Source organism: Balaenoptera musculus, chromosome 20, assembly GCF_009873245.2.
Source record: "Balaenoptera musculus isolate JJ_BM4_2016_0621 chromosome 20, mBalMus1.pri.v3, whole genome shotgun sequence".
In the NCBI taxonomy this organism is placed as follows: Eukaryota; Metazoa; Chordata; class Mammalia; order Artiodactyla; family Balaenopteridae; genus Balaenoptera; species Balaenoptera musculus.
Window position 1 is genome coordinate 22,209,566 of NC_045804.1, and position 22,520 is coordinate 22,232,085.

The window sequence follows — 22,520 nt, forward strand, 5'->3', positions numbered from 1 at the left end:
TGGTACTTTAAATCAAGTTCTGGCCAATGGCAGGTGATATGAAAGTATACTTCTCAGTCTTCTCTCGTTTTTCCTCCCAACAGTCCTGTAACAAATGGTCTCATGTATGTACCCACCCCCTTTATTTCCTCTACTCCACTTACATGCAGCACCCAACCCTGGATCCCCTTCTTTTTTTTTTTTTTTTTTTTTTTTTCCTTGCTTTTTTTTTTTTTTTTTTGGCTGTGTTGGGTCTTCGTTTCTGTGCGAGGGCTTTCTCTAGTTGCGGCGAGCAGGGGCCACTCTTCATCGCGGTGCGCGGGCCTCTCACTATCGCGGCCTCTCTTGTTGCGGAGCACAGGCTCCAGACGCGCAGGCTCAGTAGTTGTGGCTCACGGACCCAGTTGCTCCGCGGCATGTGGGATCCTCCCAGACCAGGGCTCGAGCCCGTGTCCCCTGCACTGGCAGGCAGATTCTCAACCACTGCGCCACCAGGGAAGCCCCCCCTTCTTAACTTATATACCTGGCACTGTATTTCTGGATGAGTTCTCAGGGGTAGAAGGAGAGAGGGTGAAGAGTAGGAAGCAGAGAGTTTAAAGGGAAAGGTCAAACCAAACACACACCTCCTCAGACCCCTCCCTCTGGGGCCTCTAAAGCACGCACAAACCCGAGACATGAGTGATGGTTAAAAAAATTTGGGTTTTATTGTTTTTGCTAAACAATACTAAAAAAAAAAAATCTCATTTTGAAGGCAGGGCTTGAATTATTTAATTTTGATCCATTTATTTAATTAAAAAAAAAAGGAAGGGGAAAGAGATCATGGCCAAAGCAATAGTAGTTAACCCCCACCCCACCCCCGAAGCTCTAGCCAGTCACATGAGCATCACCCACCTCCCACGCCACGGTGCCTGATATTCAGATGGTGGCACACTCTACCCGCTGGACCGCCTTGCAGGCACAGAGGCAATGGGTGCCAGTTTAACTCTCAGCAGGTTAGTCAAACCAGACAAACTGGTGGGCTGAAGTCCAGAAATTCTTCCCAGGTTTTCTGCCCATTGGCTGAGCACATACAAACTGTCATAAGCTTGTAAAACTTAAGGGGGGGTAGGGAAGGGCATAAGAGCAGGAGGTTGGCAGAAGAGAAATGACAGGTCACCCAAGCTTTCTCCTGGGCTAGTGGCTCTGGATACAGACTTAAAGAGAGGTCGGAATAGGTAGACTCCAGGTTTCTCGTGAGAGAAAACCATCCTTCGAGAAGGAGCTGAGATGTGCCGTGCGAAATAGTTCTTCCTGCAGAGGGCACAGGAGAAAGGGCAGTGGACGCTCCCATCTAGCAGACAGGAGAGTGGTGAGGAAGTTCTTCTAGTACCGTGAAGTAAGACAAAGGCAGAGGGAGAATCCTGAGGTTTTTGCCAAATGTGAGACTGGTACACATACAGTTAAAGACTAAAAAGCTACCAGGAACCCTCAAAGCCAGATCCCATCTGCATACACTGGCTCTACAAAGTGCTGCAGGAGATTCTTGCTGTGAACTAAGTCAAGTTAGTTGCCTGGCTATGGGTGGTGGGGAGGACAATACAGTTTTACTTTCAGAGGGATGAGGTGGGAAGAGTGGCCATGATCTAGTAAAAAGACCTGCAAGAAGCAGAAAATATTTAGAGAACATTTTAATATATATTTTCATATATATATTTAAAGTTAAGAAAAATAAAACTAATTCAAGCCATGCCCTGTGCAAAAAAAGAAAAAAAAAAAAAGAAAAATTTAAAGTGAGACCTCTGTCTGCTGCTCTAGTCTCAACTTAAGTATCACAGTCAGCTTGTTACTTTTATTTTGGAAGAGAAGATGTAAAAGTTTCTTTCAATCACTCAGAAGGCAAGTGTAGCCACTTATAAAAACAGAATGGCAGAGACAGACTGGGAAAGGAAAGTCAGAGGTGAAAGGGCAGAGAAGGAAAGGAATTTTCAAAAATAAAATTAACAAGGTGACTGTTCCAGAAGGGGGCTGTGAAAAGGACATGGTGGACCGAAGTCTGTTAGTCAAGTAATGATTCAACTTTTAAATTATTCTCTTGTTCTTTTCTGTTGGGTGTTTTGTTTGTTCAAGTCTAAGATTTGGAAATGCTGACCCTTTGTTGACAAGAGCCAACAGGAAATATAGAATCCCTTCCCTCCCCCGGCCTGCCTCCGCTGAAGCCACCACCATCGCCTCCTTGGCTGGATGCTGGAAGAGTCCTCTGTATGTGTGGACTCAGGATGACAGGGCAGCCTCCTTCTGTGGTTGCTGGGCTTGTGAACGCTGCAGTATCTTTTGGCTTTCCACGTCTCTAAAATGTTTTTCAACCTGAAAGAGACCAGTCAGCCTAGATCAGAAAAAGAGATGGGCACACAAGGCCTCCCAAACAGTTCACTCTAGACTTCAACAGCCCATCCTGGCTGTCTAGCTCGTGGATTATTCAGCACCTTTGCCCTTGCTGTCTGCTGGCCTTCCCAACAAGATAGCTGGGGGGTCCTCTTGTTTCAGCCACAATTTTTTGCAGCTTCAGCTAAGACTGTCTAAAAGAAGGGGAATCTATAAAGTAAAGCAAGAAGGGAGATTATTATGACCCAAACTCCCTCTCCCCTCCTCACACAAGTGCAGAATGAAAAGCTGGTGGGGAATTACAGTCTTAAAACTTTTTACATCCACAATGTTGGTCTCTCAATGCTCAGTTTGTTTTTACAAATGCTGCAACTCAATCTAGAAAGTCAGATGACACATGAAGGGTCACAGACTCCAACAGCCACTGAGGTATACCAACCAGCCCTTCCCGAGAAGAACCCAGCCTGGGTTCAGACGCAATATCATGGAATGGTCTGGATAATTCCAAAAAGCCACACTGCAGAGGACATGGGGTTGACCACTCGCTTTATTCTGCACTGCCCAGTGGTTCCACCCCCCAAGAGTGTCCAAGCCATGGCTGCAGAGCACCATGGTGCAGGGAGGCAGGGTGATCAGGCAGGGCTGCTTGCAGGCTGGCTGTGTCAAAAGGGGCAGGGACTGCGGCGTAATGTCTTGCCCTCAGGCTGGAGGGGAGAAGGCTGAGGAATCATCCTCTCCCTAAGGTTTCACGGCTCCTTTACTTACTATTTTGCGTACATGGCTCAGTGCACTCCCCTCTTTGCCTTTACAGTTTTCCACTTGATATGGGGGTGTAATAACAACTTCTTCCATGACTACGATGTTTTTTTCTTGCCATTTACAGTCTTTAATGCTGGAAGGAGAAGAGAGCAGGTGAAAGTTACCTCTTGCGGGGCATCCCACACCTCCTGCCTGATGAATAAATAACTCCAGAAAGCTAACCCCAAGTTCCTAGCTCACCACTCAGCCAATAACTGGTTGCCATCAGCCCATAGGGAGAAGTAGCCAAGAAACATTTCCTGGGCACCACAGGCTAGGAAAAGCAATGAAACCAATGCACACTTATTCCAAGGATGGTCCAGAAGAGTTACTCTGAAGCATTAGGGACCTGAAAAACCACAGAAAACTTGGTGGCAGCCTCAGAAGTCCAAACTAATTTGACTTACAAATAAACAGCTAGGCTCAGGCCACTAGATTCAATTTAAATAGCAGCCTAGGGCAGGGGTTGGCAAATTTTTTCTATAAAGGGTCGGACAGCAAGTATTTCTGGCTTTGCAAGCCATACAATCTCTGTCACAACTACTCTGCTGCTGTACCTCAAAAGCAGTCACAGATAATACATAAACAAATGAGTAGATCTGGCCCACTGCCTGTACTTTGCCAACCTTTGGCCTAGGGGGAAATGGTACCTTTAAAAAGACAGAACAAACTCCCCAACTTATTGCAATCTGTACTCTGCTCCCCACCAGCCGAAATGATAGCTGCTCCTCAAACTGGCCCTTCTCAATTATCAGACAGCTGGGTAACTTGCCAGACTGGGAAAATCCAACCCAGTTCACACTTGGGGGAACCTAGGGCAGCTGCCACTGCTAAGAGAGTTCCTTCACATACCTGTAAATGCTTAGATACTCACACCATGGCCTCAAACAGCTCTGATGCCAGCTACCATCTGTGCACCAGACTCAGGTGGTTAAATAGGGTAACAGAAGGCAGCAGGAGGAAGGGGGAGTGTCAAATGTTTCAGTTTTTCAGCAGCTAGGGAAGCTAGCGGAGAGTCAAATGACTTCTGCTGTGACAAAATGTCTTTTATGAGGTGGTAATAAGGTGGCCTTCTGCTCTCCCTAACTCCTTATGTTCACCCCAATATATAATTGGGAAGAGGGAGACAGATATAACTTTCCCTTAATAAAACTGCATCAGCTTTTAGAGAAAGGTACAAGATCAAAATAATAAAAGAGAAAGAAATCACTAGTTCTAAATTATGGAATACTAGATCTGGAAGGGACCTTTAGGGATACTCTAATCCAAAACTAAGTTCTACAGATGAAGAAAATGAAGCCCAGAGCAGACAACTTGTTGGAGATTACACCATTCTACCATACAGAAAGGCAACAAGCACCGCATCCCTGGAAGCCGAGGTACTGCCAACACACTAACCAGCTTCCCTTGTGACATTCATAAACACAACTACCCCAAAATCAGCCACCAGACAGCACAGCCAGGCAGCATCACCCCCGGGGCAAGGGACCCCTATGCTCCCCCCAACTCACGTCTTGTGTATGGTCTGGAAGAGCTGCTGGCCCTCTAGGGAGACACCAGCGCTGATTGCATAGGCCTGGCTCAGCTTCTCCTCCTTCTCTGTCCGTGCTTTGCTGGCAAGCTAGGGTGGGGGAAAGGAAAGAGACTCAGAAAAGCATTCACCTTCATCCTTCCTTCAGGACCTAAGTTGAGGAAAAGATGCCGGAAAAGACTGATTTGGGTAGATTCAGTTTTCTGAGATCAAAAGTGAAACAAACAAAAACACACACAATATACCTCAACAGTTACCGCTATTCCTGGCAAACATCCATTCCTTCCAGTACTTACTGAATGCCTACCATGTGCCAGACATTCACTGTACTAAGCTAGAGATACAGCACAGAAGGGGGCAGGGGAGACCGACTATAAACAAAAACAAACAAGATAACTTCAGACAGGGCTAAGTGCTAGGAAAAAAATAGAGTAGGGCAAGGTTACAGAGTATGACTTGGGGGCGGGGGGGGGGGCCTACCTGATGGAAAGTGGTGGTCAGAGATAAAAGGTAATGCATACATTTCTACGAAAGGAAAGAATTAAGAATTTTTATCAGCTACTGCGCTAGAGCCTCAGGTTTAGAAATAAATGTCTACCACACCTTCAAAGACCAGGATTTGAAGTTCTAAAGACTCAACAATTCTAGTACCATTATCTGTACTCACATGGGGAGCCAGGACTCCAGGAAACCTAACCATGGATACTGTCCACCTTCGACTTGGGCTATAGCTACCATGCTCTTTAAAAAAAGGAATGGTCTGCATTCTACCTCATGTCTGTTCCTTAACTGCCCTCTAGTGGAACAACCATAAACTGATCAAGAATTGTAGTAAAGTCTAGTAGGTCTACTCAAATCTAGTAAATCGCTCCCAGCAGGGGTGGGTATCCTGTCTATCCCTACTGCCCCTCTAATACATTTCTGGTCCCCACCCCACACTATTGGTTGCTAGACTACAGAAGTACAAATTCGAGTGGAAGACAAAACAAATACACTGATGGTTTACACAAAAGGCAGATAATGCATCTGAAAGTCAAACAAATGACTTGGAGATTTTCAGATCCATGAACAAGAACATATACTTAGTATACTGATGCTGCAGCATACTAAAGACATATGCACAAACATACACATGAGAACACCCAACCTGTCCCCAAATACCAGCTCCTTAAATGCAAAGAGAGATCATACCTCCAGCACATTCCCAAAGTACCTAGATGCTTGGAATTCTTAAACATTCATATTCTGCTTTAACAGTGACCTTTCAAACCATAAGCCAAACATAGTTCTACAGGAGGAAAAATAAGCAAAGTGTCTAATTGTTGGTAAAATGAAGCACTTTATTAAGTGTGGGTTTGACTATGAAGAAGAGAAAAGGAGGCCTTCAATCAGGTTAGGGTAACTGGGGAGCCTCAACTGCCTCTGAGTTTCAAAGACTGAGGGAGGAGGGGGTATGAGCACAGCTCATACATGCTGTCACTTTGGACTCCCTAGGTAAAAGGGGGAAGAAAGGCCAAAACTCTGCAGTGATTTAAAGCCAGAGCTCCCTTTTCACTTGGTCCCCAGGACATGGAGAGAGACAAATACAGCAGCAGTAAATAAATGATCTTTCAAGCCAGGTCCTGCCATTCTGGCCCCACCAGGCTACAACTTTACAGAGAAGGAAATGCACAGGGCTGACAGCATTCCCCTGAGCACTGGCAATCCCAACTGCAGCAAGGAAGCCTCGTGGCTTGAAAGCACTCAGTTTCTATGGAATGAGAACTGCTAGGGGTGTATTTTAAGCAGCAACAAGCAAAGCTTACTTGGTCACCAAGAAAACCCTAGTAACAAGGAGTTTCCTTGAGTCTCACTTTCCAAACAATCCTGAAGAAAATCTGAAGTCTCCAAGGAAAGAAAGGAAAACTGGAGGGAAGCAGAGCTCCCTTGGATTAACCAAGCTCCTGCAGAGCTCCTGAGAAGTGGCTAGTGGTCAGGCAGATGTTTACCCCATGAGCAGGCAGAAGGGTCTCACTTTGAGGTCTTTTTAAAAATATTTATCCCTGAAGACCAAAAACATCTCCCAACGTTGGGTCAGACAAAGCTGCTTCTATAAAGCTTGTGTTGCCTAGATAGTAACAGCACCCATTCAGGAAGACAAGAGTTGGCTCAGGAAAAGCAGGCATCCATGCAGAATATTTAAGAATGGAACTGACAAATTAAGCTGGGGTTGGGGAGGGGCGGGAAAGCTGGAAGAAGAACCACTTTTGAATTTTTGCCAGAGGCAGAGTAAAATGGATATAAATCTCAGCCACAAGTGATCTGTTTAGACAGCCTGAGTAAAATCAACACAATGGTTATAGAACAATGATTTCAAAATACACCCTAGTCACTCCCACCCCCCGGCCTCCGCCAAATACCTGTTGTACAATCTCTTCTAAAGGGTCTGAAAGCAAAGGAGAATGGACTAGATGACTCTCCATCTCAACCCATAGTGCAGACTGATCCCAAATGCTAAATGATACAAGGGAGAGCCTTGGAAAAGTCAGCAGAAATCAGTGTAAGCTGACTATTTCAATTTGCCCCAATATCCTCAACTACTCTACCTGTACCTGCAATTGTGCTTTGGGGATTTGGATTCACAGCAAACCCTGAAGCCTCCAGCTGCCAGTTTATGAACTGTATTTTCATGGCAATCTGAAAATGCTTAAACCTAATATTCAGCTACAGAGATCTGCTTTCACTAAGAAGCTGTATAAATGGGGTAAATTTCTCCCACAGAGAACTGCATCAATTAGGCATGAGGAAGATTACCTTCACAAAAAGAATCTAGAAATGTTTCTTCTCAAAATTGGGGTGAGAAGGGAAGGGAGATTACCCTGCTCTTTTCACACATGTTCCTGAAAACCCATGACAAATGTGGATAAGCCTCCTTTTGTAAAGCAAGTGACTATCACTCTACCCTCAAGTCAGCTGTAGCTCTACATTTCCCCACATCATATTTTTGTAAACTAATGCATATCTATAAATGGTCCAGTTACTCCAAGTTAATAAGTTTATGGTTACTGTCAAATCGCCAGAGAAAACCAATAAAAGCTGTCCCCAACAGAGAAGGTGTAGGGTGTGCCTTTTAGGCTTCAGAGGGTCAGCAGGACTGCAGTTTTTAAATTCAGTAACTATCACCATACTACATTCATTTTCAGTGCAAGCGTGCTAACTGCTGGCCTCTCTTCCAATCAAAACTGAAGCACTAACTGGGTTAGAATCATAAAGAATGTTAAAGGCACCAACTTTAAGAATACACTGGGTTCAGGCAAACTGAGAAGCACAAACCTACAAATACATGTTACTAATGTACACGTGGCCTAACTGAAATAACTGCACAAGACAGCCTGCATTTATCTACCTCTCCTTTTATTTTGCGCAATTCCCAGTGAAAACGTTCATTCCTTGTCTACTAACCAGTTCTTCCTCTCTTGGCCATTCTATACATAGCAACTTGATGTGGGCAACAAAGAAAAGCGCATGAACTTGACTCCAAAGCACGTCAATATTAAAAGGCTTCTAGTCATGCCTGCTGCTGGGTAACCCTCGAGTGAGTGCATCAGTGAACAGCGACAACACATCTCTCCTCCTGCACTCAGTGACATGGAGAAGAGGAAGCAGCCACAACAACATAATCCAAGCATCTTGTTATAACCTCATCTTGTTACTTGGTCACCAGCTGGGCCATCTTATTTCCACATACCCAGACCAGGAAAGCACAGGTGCTGTGGGGAATCCAGAGGGATTCCTACTGCAAGTATTTAACAGGCTGTGACAGCTGATCCAACAAGGGAAGCAAAGTCCAGAGAGGAACCTGCTGGATGTGACCTACTGACTCCACTGAGCCACTCTTGGTTTGTCTTCCCTCTGTATTCGGGCCTTCCAACCAGCTGCCCTCACAGAGGGGTTAGGAAGCACTGCAGCTGCTGCCCAGAACTGGCAGTGCTGCCTGCAAGGCCTGATGGAGGCTGAGGGATGGCAGACCAAAGCAGCCAAGAACCACTGTCATCTTAAGGGCCCACGCTTGCTCCTGCTGTTTCAATTCTGGGGCGCACTTCTGGAAAGCCCTCATTCTTGGCTAGCAACAAGCAGGCTCAAAAATATTTCTTCTGGGGCTTCCCTGGTGGTGCAGTGGTTAAGAATTCGTCTGCCAATGCAGGAGACATGGGTTCGAGCCCTGGTCCAGGAAGATCCCACATGCCGCGGAGCCACTAAGCCCGTGCGTCACAACTACTGAGCCTGTGCTCTAGAGCCCGTGAGCCACAACTACTGAACCCACATGCCTAGAACCCATGCTCCACAACAAGCGGAGCCACTGCAGTGAGAAGCCCACGCACAGCAACGAGGAGTGGCCCCCGCTCACTGCAACTAGAGAAAGCCCGCGCACAGCAGCGAACACCCAACGCAGCCAAAAATAAATACATAATATAAATAAATTTTTTAAAAAGTAACCTGAGATGAATAATATGAAAACCTCAAAATAACCCAAATATTCATCAATATGAGATTCATTAAATAAAGTTATTTTAAAATATATATATATATTTCTTCCAACTATCAATATCCCCAAGTCTTCCTGCTCCCTGGCTGAAAGTTCCTGTCTGAAAGTTTCTAATAAAATACTGCTCTTTACAACCTCAGATAGCTGGGAACTCAAATAGAGAACCCTGCTTGAAGTCATGTCCCAGAATACATAACAATGAACCAAAACACTGAATCAAGCAGGGGAACAGTAGAGTCCCAGGCGCCTGGCAGTGAACACTAAAATCCTAAGAGCTAATTTGTTGAGTGAGAAATTACTCCACGCAATGCACGGAGCTACACGCTTTACATGTATTCAATGTTTAATCTTCCCAACAATTCTGTGAAATAGGGACTAAAATTACTCCAACTTAACAGATGGACTTGCCCAAGTTTACCAAGTCACAAGTGGGAGAGTCTGGATTTGAACCCAAACAGTCTGACTCCAGAGCTTGCATTCTGAACTCTGCACTATACTCAAATAGTTCCACCTAAGAGAAATAAGAGAAATGTTGAAAATACACTTATAAGTTTGAATGTAAAAGAAAATGTTTTATAAAAGAGAAAACATTTTAAGCCTCAGCTGCCATCGTCTCTTTTTATCAGTGAATTCTGACATTTCCATCAATGTCCTCTGTACAGAACACAATTGTCTGCCTTTTAGTGAAGGGCCTCTGTTTTCTGAAAAGGGTCCCAGTCTCACCCTAAACCTCAAGGACATCCTTTCTTTCTTTGGTTGAAGGTAATTCATAGGAATGCTTTTAAGAAAACAGATCCTGTGTGAGAAAGCATTTCAGGCCAATAATAATGGGTATTCCCTGAACCCATCATTTTCTGATGTGCCAAGACTAGAGAAGCTAAGTCAAGCAAGTCTTCTGCACTAGAAAGTTAAGGTACATTGAGAGCGTTGAGCTATGATGAAAAACACCATGCAGCAATTAAACTCCAATAAAGATGTTTAAAAAAGAAAAAAGGGAAAACACCCTTGCAAATCCAGGGGCCACAGTGCCACCTCAGTCTCCAGGCTCTGACCATCATATTGCTGTCGTACAATACAGGCCAGCCTCAAGTCAGTCAGTACACACTATAAGCAAAGTTTTATACTTCACCTGGCTTAGAACAAAAACTAGTTGCCAGCAAAGTCAACAGTTTTTCTTAGTTATTTGTAATTATGTCAACAAACACTATTCATAGCTACAAAAGACAGCTAAACCTCCTGGACACCAACAGAGTAATTTCCTAGTCCCAAGACCCTGACACCAGCACTGCTGTGGAACCTCCACAGGACTCTGCCAGGAAAAAAAACTGGCGCAGATATAAACTGAAATTTGACCTCAGCAACTTATCTGTGAGAGTATACGCTCAAATTAGCCATCTCACACACGGCCGTGAGGATTAAGGGAGATAACATGGGTGAAAGCACTAGGTGAGTTGTAAAGCACTGTACAAATATTAGCTGTTAACATTATTATTATAACATCATTATTATTAGCACAGAGAAGGTGGCTTGTGGGTTATTTCAAAAAAATTCATATAATCCAACCTTCCTTTAGCCAATGAGCTCAGGGCTCTCTCTCTCTTCTGCTTTCTCTAAGAGCTGCTAGAGAGGCTATAAATCCTTAACAGAATAACTTCCAAAATATAACTGGAATAGTAAGTTGGAAAATGCACTTTATGTGCCAAAATGGGGGCTTTGTTTATAGAATAAAGAGTTGATTTTATTCAGAGATAGTGAAAGAACCATGTGCTGTCATTTCCTGGGCTCTGAAGAGGGCAGAAAAAGAAAAGTAAAAAAGAAAAGCCACCCCCTTGCCCCCCCCCACCACAAACAAAAGAGATTCCAGCTCAAACCCCTACCTACCACTCACTAGCTGCATGAATCTGAGCAAGATGCATAACCTCTCCTGAGCCTTAGTCCATTCATGGGGGCCCATCCTAAAGGGTTGTTATTGGAGTTCAGTAAGATATACATCTAACACCAATACTGGCACTTAACTAGTCCCTTCCCTCATTTCTAAGAACTGCCACCAGTTTAGCTCACTGACAGAACAGCAAAAGTTTTTAAATTGCAAAGATGGACAAACTGAAATCAATCCAAATCAGCTTGATTCCATTTAACTTCCCTCCCTTTACCAAATGAATTGTGATTTGTTCTTCAAGACCCTACTCCACTGTTACATCTGAGAAGGCTTTCCTAAAATGTTCACTACTCTAAGGCAAGGATTGGCAAACTACAGCCTGTGGGCCAAATTCAGACAACCACCTGTTTTAGTTAAGTTTTATTGGAACGACCATGACCATTTGTTTACATATCACCCACGGCTGCTTTTGCGGCAAAGGCAAAGTTGATAGTTGTGACAGAGAATGTATAGCCCACAAAGCCTAAGATATTTACTATTGGGCCCTTTACAGAAAAGGTTTGCTGCCCCCCTGCAAGAAGTTAAATGCTGCTGTCCCTCACCACTCCCAAACATGAGATTTTTGAGGACAAAAGCAGTATCTTAATCATCCTGACATTCCCAGCACCAGGAAGGGAGGGGGAGAGAGAGGGAAGTCAGATCAAAGGAAAAGAAACCTTGACTATTAGAGATTCACAGACCAGTTCCCAATGGTTAAGTGGCTAACACACAGTCATACAACAATTCATTAGCAGCCCAGCTGTGAAAAGAACCCAGCTCTTCAAACTCCTCACATTCTACCACACTATACTGTTACCTTTTGGCATGGTATATAGATCCTTTAACTTTCCAGTTCATGTACAATTTGCTTCACTCTCCAGGGTAGTTTCTGGTATTTATCTAAGCTAGCCTTAAATTCCAATGCTAGAACTTGACTGCACCACTTGTTTTCTTCTTCCCCCCAAGCCTAATCTCTGCCAGGAAAACTAAACCAGTTAGAATGCCCCTTTCTTAACACTGTAAGAGATACTACCACTGAGCTATCAGTAAAGTGCTTATTGTGAATCGCCTCCGTGTCAAAGAGACAGAATGCAGAGGTGGCTGCAACAACACACCTATGGCACGTCTCTGCCAGTCACTTGGGCCGAGCAATCTGTCTTTTCACGTAGACGATCCTCCCCACACCCCGTGACGTCAGGAAAGCCCCCTTCAGAGCCGAGCTCTGGACCTGAGGGGCTCCACCAAGTCAGCGGGCTGCCGCGCACCACAGCCTGAAGTGAGGCATGAGCCCTAGCCTGGAACGCCACACCCCTACTACGGTTATCAGGTTGACCCCAATGTTTGAATGCCACCAAATGTGACCTCTTTCAAAGGTTAGTGATTTCTAAAATGGCAGTCAATCACTCTACCTCTCTGATTTCATCTCACACCACTCACTACTTACTGTGTCCCTGTTACTCAGCAATGATGGGTTCTTCCTCTTCACCCCACACTTGCTTGCATCTTCATGACACTTCTGTGAGGAAGCAGCTGTCTGCTCAGAGTCAGGTGCAAAACTTGCTGGTGGACTCTAACCTGGGACTGTGGCCTTGACAACACATTCTAATCAAGTGAGCCGGTAGGTTACATGCAGCTTCTAGAAGCCAGAAAAATTTTATCTGACAAAAAAGTCTTGCCTTCCCTAGACAAGTTATTTCCCTTCCACTTTCATAATATGAACACATTCTACCTTTTACTAATATATACATACCTAAACATAGGGTGGCCAAGTCATCTGATTCTACTTGGTGATAACTCCATACCTCAACACGTTAGGGTCAAGATATGGTCAAGGTCTCAGCGAACAGGATAGGTCCATGAACACAGGCCACAATGCAGTAGCTACCAACGACCCCAGGAATTTACTCATACTTGAGGATTATCCCTCACATCAACAGAAAGCCGTAAGGTTATGCTAAATCTTAGCTTTCAAGCTGGTTAGAACTCAAAACAAAAACCAAGCCAGGGCTTCCCTGGTGGCACAGTGGTTAAGAATCTGCCTGCCAATGCAGGGGACATGGGTTCGAGTTCTGGTCTGGGAAGATTCCACATGCTGCGGAGCAACTAAGCCCGTGCGCTGCAACTACTGAGCCTGCGCTCTAGAGCCCGTGTTCCGGCAACAAGAGAAGAGACCGCAATGAGAAGCCCGCGCACCGCAAGGAAGAGTAGCCCCCACTCACCACAACTAGAGAAAGCCCGTGCACAGCAACAAAGACCCAATGCAGCCAATCAATCAATAAAATAAATAAATTAAAAAAAAAAAAAACACCAAGTCAATTCTTCCCTGTGTGACATCATACCTAAAGGTAAGCAATGACGTCAGTTCCTTTCAAAAGTGAACTTTGTGAACAGGCCCTTCCACTCCCAGACCAATCTCCCAAGTATCATTTTTATCCAAAGGCAGCCAACTCATTCTTCATTACCAGGTGCTGATGAAATGCTCTTTGAATCTCTTCTTCCTGGTTCTTCTTCCATTTAATCACTCACTGCTGGTTAGTAAGGTACAAATGGGTAATAAATACTCAAAACAGGCTGATCAATCAGTGGTTTGGAAAGGGAGGTCGATGCCTTATCTGTGGAGTTCACTTTTCCATGCTTTGTCCCTTTTCCTGCCTCCTGCACAACATACGAGCATCTCCTCCAGAAAGTCTTCTCCAAATCAGCAAAGTGAGAAGGAGACTTACATGTCATTCAATGCACTGGAGGCATTTATCCAAACAAATGAATACATAACACTTGCCTTGGCTGTCTCAGTGAGTTTTTTCCTAAGAGTCTCAGGAATTGAAAGCACAACCTCTTAGGTTCTGTGACTGCTCACGCTAACCTCCAGTACTCAGGCAAGTGTTCACTTAATTATGCCACTTGATAACACTGTCCTGGAAATTCACATTAATTCTGGTCACAACAAGAGGTATCCAATATAATTTTGATTTTCCCCAGTCTTGGGTTGGCAAGTTCTGATATCTGAGTGAGTGTCAGATCTAGTATCAGGAAAGACTGACATAAGAACAGTGCCAATGTTCTTGGCTGCTTCCCTTTGTCATACTGCCCCTCTCCCCCCATCCTGCTCCTACACCATAATTCAAGGAACATCAATTGGTTGCACATAGCTAATGCGGGAGAATAGGACTAACATCTGCCAACTCTGGTCAACTTGACCTAATCCTCCAAACAACTCTATGAGATAGGTACTAACATGATCCCATCTCTATGGTGAGAAAGCTGATGCTCAGCAAGGTTAAGAGGCAGAGAAGTGACTTTAAAGACTTATCCACTTGGTTCCAGTGTTCTTTCTACTAGACCATTCTGCTCCTGACCACACAACACAGATGTTTCTCTTTACTCAGAAATATTACTTAGGATTATAGATATCTGCATACTCATTTCATGTCACCAACCTACTCTATAAGTTCCTTGGGTAAGCGCACACAGAAGCAGAAAAAACATGGGACTTTGCCATCAAAACATCAGACCTGACTTCAAATTCCAGCTCAATCACTTACTAGTCGAATGACCTTAAGCTACTGACTCATCCTCTCTGAGACTCAGTTTACTTTTCTGTAAGATGGTGATGGTACCCACACCATAAGAACTATTGTTAGGATTAAACGAGATGTCTACCGATTACTAGTTCAGAGGGTGGCATGTAAAAATATTAGTTCCCACACTACTTGCCATATAACCTAGAACAAGTCACTTAAACTGATAAGCCTATCTTCCCATCTCTTAAACTAAAAGGAAAAGAATACACTCTAAAGATCACAAAGCATGGTTTTGAGAATGAACCGAGATGTGTCAAAGCTCTTTGTAAACTGTAAAGCCCTAGAAAAATGTAAGGTATGGTCCCCAACAGAGCTTACCACAATGCCTTGCACAAAATAATTTTCAGTAAATGTTTGATAAATGCTACATAAAAGAGAACTCTGTTAATACTGACATGTCCCAAATCATCTGAGAGCACTACTAACTCATGGGCAATCTTTAACCCCAGAGAACAAAATGTGGAGTCAATTCAAAGGAACTTGTTAAGAAACACTTTACTTCACCCTACCATGCAGACCCTGGGCTCTCATCCTCATGCAATATTTAAACCTTCCTCGTGACAGAAAACTAATAAGCCACATGGTGAATAACCTGAACCTCACTTATGATTGGCTTTGGTGTGCTTTTGTACTTTTACAGTCAGGAAATTCAAAACAATTTTACAGGGTACAATGTTACTGTGGAGAAGATAAAATGACATTCAAAACTTCTACCTTCTGCGACCCCACTGTCCTCTTCCAAGCCTCCTCTTACATCCCACTGCTGTGGACAGACATAGGACATCTTAGCCTGCAGTGAAAGTGCCAACCAAAAGCAAAACAAGCTCATCTCCAAGAACTGCTAGTTCATACCATCTCTAGTTGGGCTGGAATTAAATATTTCCTTTAAAAGGCCTTCTATTCCATTTCCTGCTGGGTCGGAGTAAATATCCGGTTTATATCAACAGGTTTAATTAAACAGAGCACTTACTATGTCAGCAAGATGAGCCATCATGTGATGTTATCTTGCACTGGAAGTGGAGTACACAGGTAGTGCTCCCTAGACTGCAAGTATCAACAGTTTTCTTCCAGGAATTTCAAGGCACTTTAGTTCCCTTCTAAAACGCTTAAACAATCCTCCATCCTAAAAAGAACTCAAGCTCATGCTCTTAAATGAGATGAACTTTTCATGTCATTCAAGCAACATGTAGTTGCCCAGATTAGCTGTTTTCAGTAACAGTAAGAGCCCTTGGGAAGAATCACAAAGCATCCTCAAAGGTTGGTTTCAAGGGAAAACCAATATAGCTTATTCATAAACAACTCTACGAATGAAGAATGAATAAATGAAACCCAAAGACAGCCCTCCAACCTAATTTTAGTCTTCAGTTTCTGACTCCTTTTTCAAGACTTGGCAAGCAGGCCACAAAGTAAGAAAAGTAAAGATTTCTGGTATTCCACAACCTATTACTTCCAGCTGCTTTCTTGAAAGAGTGGGTAAACAACTAGTTTACAATAATGCTAGTAGACAACTGACCAGCAGAAAGCAAAACCCTAAAGGCAAAGATAATCCGCAAACTAATAACAAAGAATTGCTTCTCAACAGCTCCCACTTAACAGTCCCACCCACACCACTCCAGCCCCTCTCAGATAAATGGTGGCACTTGGTGGTCATAAGAGCAGAATCCTGTATCTTTTAAATTTGACAAAATCATCCCTATTTCAGATAATCTTTCCTCGACTACTCACTAAAGGTTGCTGACAAACTTCTCATACCCTACAAACACTAAAGGATAACTTAGAGCCCTTTTCACCCTCAACATACCAGGCATAAACTATTTTATTTGAAACTTTTAAAATCTCTTCTGGGGACTTCCCTGGTGGCACAGTGGTTAAGAATCCGCCTGCCAATGCAGGGGACACGGGTTCAAGCCCTGGTCCGGGAAGATCCCACATGCCGCGGAGCAACTAAGCCCATGCTCCACAACTACTGAACCTGCACTCTGGAGCCCGCAAGCCACAACTACTGAGCCCGCGTGCCACAACTACTGAAGCCTGCGTGCCTAGAGCCCATGCTCCACAACAAGAGAAGCCACCGCAACAAGAAGCCCGCGCACCGCAATGAAGAGCAGCCCCCGTTCACCACAACTAGAGAAAGCCCGCAGGCAGCAACGAAGACCCAACGCAGCCAAAAATAAAATAAATAAATAATCTCTTCTGCTAACAGAAGATCATCCAAAGACGACCTATACTTTAATAGGAGGACTGAGCCACTGTTCCAAAAATCTATAAGTCTAAGAATGGGACATTCTGTACGCAACAGGCTTTAATATGAAACCCAAGACCCTTCTGAATCTGTCCTCAGACATCAGTAAAAAAAAAAGTGTGGCACTTCCCTGGAATCTAGAAAGAAGGGAACTCCAGATCTGAGGTAACTGCATTCTGCCAGCCTCAGTCACTCTCCTTTGTTTCAGCTGCCTGAGTGTCTCCCTGCTTTGCTGAATTGTAGCAAACACACTACATTCCCAAGAGAGGCAAGAGAATATACATTATTACAATACTCTTATAAAGGGAAAAAAACTTCCACCACACTAATTCAAGAGACTTAAGGAAAGGCAACAGTTATGAAAACTGAAGGCCTAACTTACTCATTCAACAAGTACTTACAAAGCACGTACTCTGCGCAAGGCTCTGTATATTTAGTGATGAACAAAACAGGTATAGTTCCGAATCCCACAAAACAAATTTTGGTTAGATAGAAAAGTAAACAAATGATATACAATTATAATTACAAAAAAGCTATGAAGAGGGTAACCTTAAGTCGCAGTTTGCCCAAGACACACCAATCTATACTTGTCTCGGTGTAAAACAAAAGCACCTCCCCCTTTACTCTCAAAAATGTCCCAGATTGGACTATAAATGATATGTCACCTTATCTCTGAAGGCTAAGGTACTGTAAGAGAGAATAATGGGGGCAAATCACTTTAGCCTGAGTGATCAGAGAAGACTTCTTGAAAGAGATGCCATTAAACTGAGTCCTGATGGATAAGGCTCCAGTCATTCTGAAAGGGTGTTCCAAGTACAGGGAACAGCAAAGGCTACAACAGGGCTTGGGGCATTACTATTATTGATCAACATGAACTTTGGCTAACAGAACTAAAGAATCAGGAAAGTTATTTGAGGGTTCCCAGAGACCAATCTGTACATCCAAGATTAAAATATCCTAAAACTCTAATTTTGTTAGACCTCAAAATTCAAACATAAAGACAAAAACAAAGCTCTAAGGCAGTGGTTTTCAAATTTTTGTAGGTCATTAATCCCTCTGAGAATCTAAAAAAATATTCCAAATCTTCACCCAGGAAACATATATTCTCATGTGCACACATACACAATTTCAGGAGGTTCAGAAGCAACACCCCTACCCAACCCTCCCAACACTGGAAGTTCACACATGGACTGCAGGTTGCGGGGGGGGCGGGGAAGCCCTCTTTCACAAAGGACAAAAGCCAGCTCTCAACTCTATTTCTCTATTTGGTCATTAAGACATTTCTTAAAATCTTCTGAAGATACCCAGGAATAAAGAGAAAAGTTAAACTGATATATTTTTTAAAAAATATATCAAAACAAGCAATTGTAAATCACTGAAATAAATGAAAAACAAACAATGGACAATGTATGTACCACCAAGAGTCAATGAGACTCCAATTTCCCATCATTTTGGAGAACCAGAACTGCCCTCAAGTCCTTACCTTACTAACATTGAGTGAAGCTAGGGGAGGAGGGGTTTCTGTTCGGTCATTAATTATTTCCACTTCTGAAACATACTGTAAGTTTATGAGCAAGATGTCTGCGTGGTTGGGCTTTCCACTGGAAGAGGGACATTCTGGTGAAAAAATAAAGTTAAGGAAAATAGGGGCAAGCAGAGAACTGACACATCCCAAAGGGGCATGGAAAACACAATTCACCCAAGGCTTGTGTAAAAGGTGTGCCACAAGCAAGAGAGGGAGCCTCACAAGAATCACACCTCTCCTCAGGAAATCTCTGCCTGTCACTTTCCTGCCGCACAACCCCATAACCAAAAGATCTCAAGCTTTTCAAAGCCAAACACAATCCAAAATTGGAAGCCTCAACAGTGTTTCTGTCACCTTCTCTTTACCGGTTTTATGAAGAGGCTTAATACAGTTTTAATGCCGTTATGTATACTGTTTGTCTTGAACCTAATGAACCACACTGAAGAGCAAGTACTTCCTGTTCTTGGTATAATACTCCCTATATCCGAACAGTGAGTGCTCTTTTCTCTTTTTCAGATTTGAGATTTCCCATTTTGCACAGGAGGAAACTACAGCACTGGAAAGGAAGCTCACTCAAGGTGACCCAGCTAGCTAACCCATTCATTCATTCATTCATTCATTCACTCACTCACTCATTCTCCAACCATTTCTCAAGAGCATACTGTATGTCAATTAAAGGTAGAGTAATTCTTCATTCCGAAATCCTTCCAACTAAACCACTAATGGAAAAGGTCTTACTTGGTCCAGGTATGAAGTCTTGTGTTTAAAAAACAAAAACAAAAATTAAAAAAACCCCGCAACTGTTCTTGCTGTAATTAGTTTCAAAGGACATCTTCCTAAGCTACAAATCCACAACCAGTAGTTAAATGAATTAAAATACTTGCCAGTCAAAGGCAGCAGCAGACTCAGTAGGAAACTTCCTTTTGAAAGGTGCCATAAGAGATTACTCTTAAAAAAAAAAAAAAATCCAAATAAACCCACCTGTGGCTCAAATAAAAGGGGAAGGGGTGGCACATTTATTACAACCAGGTAGTATTCTGTTTCCACGACTGATTTTCCTGGAGTAATTCAGAAATCACTTCCACCCCAAAGAAAGAGACCACCTTTTCCATTCTGTTAAACACTGACACATTCAAAAGGGAAGGCTACTGCTATGGAGAAGTCAGGACTCCATGTGCTGGGCTGACAAGAGAAGACAGTTTACTCTTTCACCTGTAACCCACACATCCATACATAAACCCCTGAAAAACGTGGTCCTCTCTCTCTAGACCAGGTTTCCAATACAAACATCCCCAAAACAGCAACTTCCAAATCACTGAGAAGCCGAAAATTCAGCACTCCCTGCCTCCAGCGGCACCACGCATACACAAGCACCAGCAAAACAAGCCCCTATCCCCAGTTCTGCTACAAACTCTGTCCTGCAGTTACTCTCCCCCCAAACAGGAGAGGCCCATTTGGTCACCACCCCACCGCCCTTTCTTGGACCAAATCCCATCAGTGGACAACCCCTCCTGAACTCCATACCCTTGTCCCACTCACTAGCAGTTTCTTACTCTACACACCCCCTCCCCACATGATTTTACCCGTCCCCCTCCCATCCGGGCTCCAATCACCAGCCCCCTCCCACGACCACCCCTCTCCGGATTACTGTGTCCCCTCTCCTAGCGTTCCCCCCGAAAAGCCATCCGCGTGTCAAGCCCCCCTCCACCCATCCACCCTCGTTCGGGGCCCAGCTCCCACAACGGGTGGGAGACAAGGGTCCCCAAGGCCGACCGAGGGACCCACGAGAGGGGGAGGGGAGCTCAGGGCCGTGCGCATGCGCTCCGGGCGCCGCGGTAGCCGGTCGCCCCTAGGCCCGGAGAGGGCCCCAGCCACCGCCGTCGTCCCCCGCCCCCCCACCGCCGCACATACACGCCGGCCCGGCCTCGGGCTCCGCGCAGGGAAGGATACTTAAAGCCAGCATCTTGGACTGGTAGTCGAAGGCTACCACCTCGCCCTGCAGCCGCTGCTCCTGGCACGTCCGGCACGACACCTGGCTCCCAACGCTGAAGTACTCGCCCGGAGGAGCCGCCATCTTGGGAGAGCAGCCGCGGCCGGCGGCGGCGGCGGCAGCAGCAGCGGGCGAAAGCCGGGCCCCCAGTGAGCGCCGCGCCGCGACGCACGGGGCGTGCTGACGTCACACGCCAGGGCGTGGCCTGGACTGGGTGGGGCGGGAGCCTAGGTGGTTGAGGAGGAAAGAGGAAATAAAGAGGAATGCGAATAATTACGTTGGTGCGGCTACGCCTGGTTTGTAACAAGCTTGCAAGGTCCATTTTAGAAGTTAAAGATAAATGACCTATGTCGAATGAAAAGGGGAGGGAGGAGGGAACTGCAGTCTTCATTACGTGCACACCTTGACACAAGAGTTTGATGAATGAACTCTGTATTTTACAAATGAGGAATCCAAGGCCCAGAAGACTTAACTAAACTTGCTCAAAACGATTACACCTAACTACAAAGTGGTAGTGGAAAGAACATTGGCCGTAGAGTTAGCTAAAACGGAATTGGAATTCCACTGAGTTATATGACCTTGAGCAAATTACTAAGCCTGATTCTTTTCTTTATTCCTTCTGTATTATCACTGTTGAGCATCCAGCAACCCTTCGATGTAGGAATCAATATCCTCATTTTACAGAGGAAGAAACTAAGTCTTAGACTAAACTTTGTCCCGGGTCGCACAACTAGCAAGGATTCGGTCTACCTGTTTCCAAAGACGATGCTATTTACTGCTATGCTATATTACATAATACCTCACAGAGTAGTTAGGAGGAGCGGGAGATAATGAGATAATGTGTACAAATGCATGGCATATAGTAGATCCTTAATAAATGGTAGTTCCTCCGTGATCACCCATCACTGTTGGAACTCAAGATGCTTCCCCATCTCCCATCTTGCCCTCTCCTCTAGAAAACCGGGCAAAGAGCCAGAATGAGGAGCAATGGTGTTGACAAAGGGAGCCTTGGGGTAGGAGTTTTGGGCCCCCCATTAATGACTATCTAATATACGAAACAGTTTTCTTAACATGTAAGTACGATGCAGATGCATTTTCAAGCCCTACCATCACCAGTTGCCATCCCTAACCCACCTAACCTTCCACTAAAGAAATTCTAGAGCCTCATGTATGAGTAAGGACAGGCAAAGAGAGGGAGGCAAAGGGCCAGTCCTGGCACTACTTAACCTGAACAAATTTCAAAAGTGTTTCCTTGCCTTGCAAGAGACATCAACTTCCTAAAGTTGGGCCCATATTAGTACAATCATTGTAATAGAAATAAACATACTGCTCCCTCATACTTGGGTTTTTCCAGAGAACTTTCACGTCTACCCCATAACAAGTCATACGTAACTGCCACTCCACCTTTTATATAACATGGTGATTATAGGTGCTCATAAATGACTGCCAGGCACTGTTAGGAAAAGCTTCCTGGAAGAAGTGGAAAAATCTGAGACCTGAAAGACAAGCAGGGAAAGAGTAGCCATGTTCTAAGCAGAGGTAACTGCAGACGTCAGGACCCCTGAAAGGAGAGAGCTTGGTGATTTCAGGGAGCATAAAGTAGCTCAGAAATATCATGAAACAGAATGTGGGACTGGGCAGGCAAAGGTTGTCTTGGCTAGAGGCCAAGCAAACTTTCAAAGACTAAGAAAATTTAGGCTTTTTCCTTGGGGCAATTGAAAAACATTTAGCAAGGGAGCGAAATGAGATTTGTATCCAGCTTCCTTTCCCCACACCTTTTTAATTAGTGAAATTAATCTCTTTCCAAGAAGAACCCAAATTTACATTCTCATTTTCACCCCTCAAAAACTCTCCAAGAACAAAGTTGCTTGAGGTAGGAAGGAACCACTTCACCAGTCTCCTCCCACCTCACCTCTGCCTCTAGGCAAGACCTCACCTAGAATAGCTGAGATTTCTATTTTCTGTGTGTTCCTCCAAAGGATTATTCCAATTTTTGTCGTGGGTGTGTGCCTCTCCTCTTCCTTTACCAACCCAGCTACTATCTCATGGTTTATCTGCCCAGCGGGGTTC

At 44.3% G+C, this 22,520-nt stretch overlaps 1 protein-coding gene across 1 annotated transcript; it reads right to left on the reverse strand.

Annotated features, from left to right (window-relative positions):
- Positions 1 to 220: 220 nt before the first annotated feature.
- On the reverse strand, positions 221 to 20,621 carry LSM12 (LSM12 homolog). Its single transcript, XM_036837179.1, has 5 exons — positions 20,411 to 20,621; positions 18,419 to 18,552; positions 4,650 to 4,759; positions 3,106 to 3,232; positions 221 to 2,322 (listed from the first exon to the last, which is right to left on the reverse strand). The coding sequence occupies exons 1-5, from the start codon at positions 20,532 to 20,534 to the stop codon at positions 2,230 to 2,232; spliced, it is 588 nt and encodes a 195-aa protein (XP_036693074.1). The 5' UTR covers positions 20,535 to 20,621; the 3' UTR covers positions 221 to 2,229.
- Between the last annotated feature and the right edge of the window lie 1,899 nt (positions 20,622 to 22,520).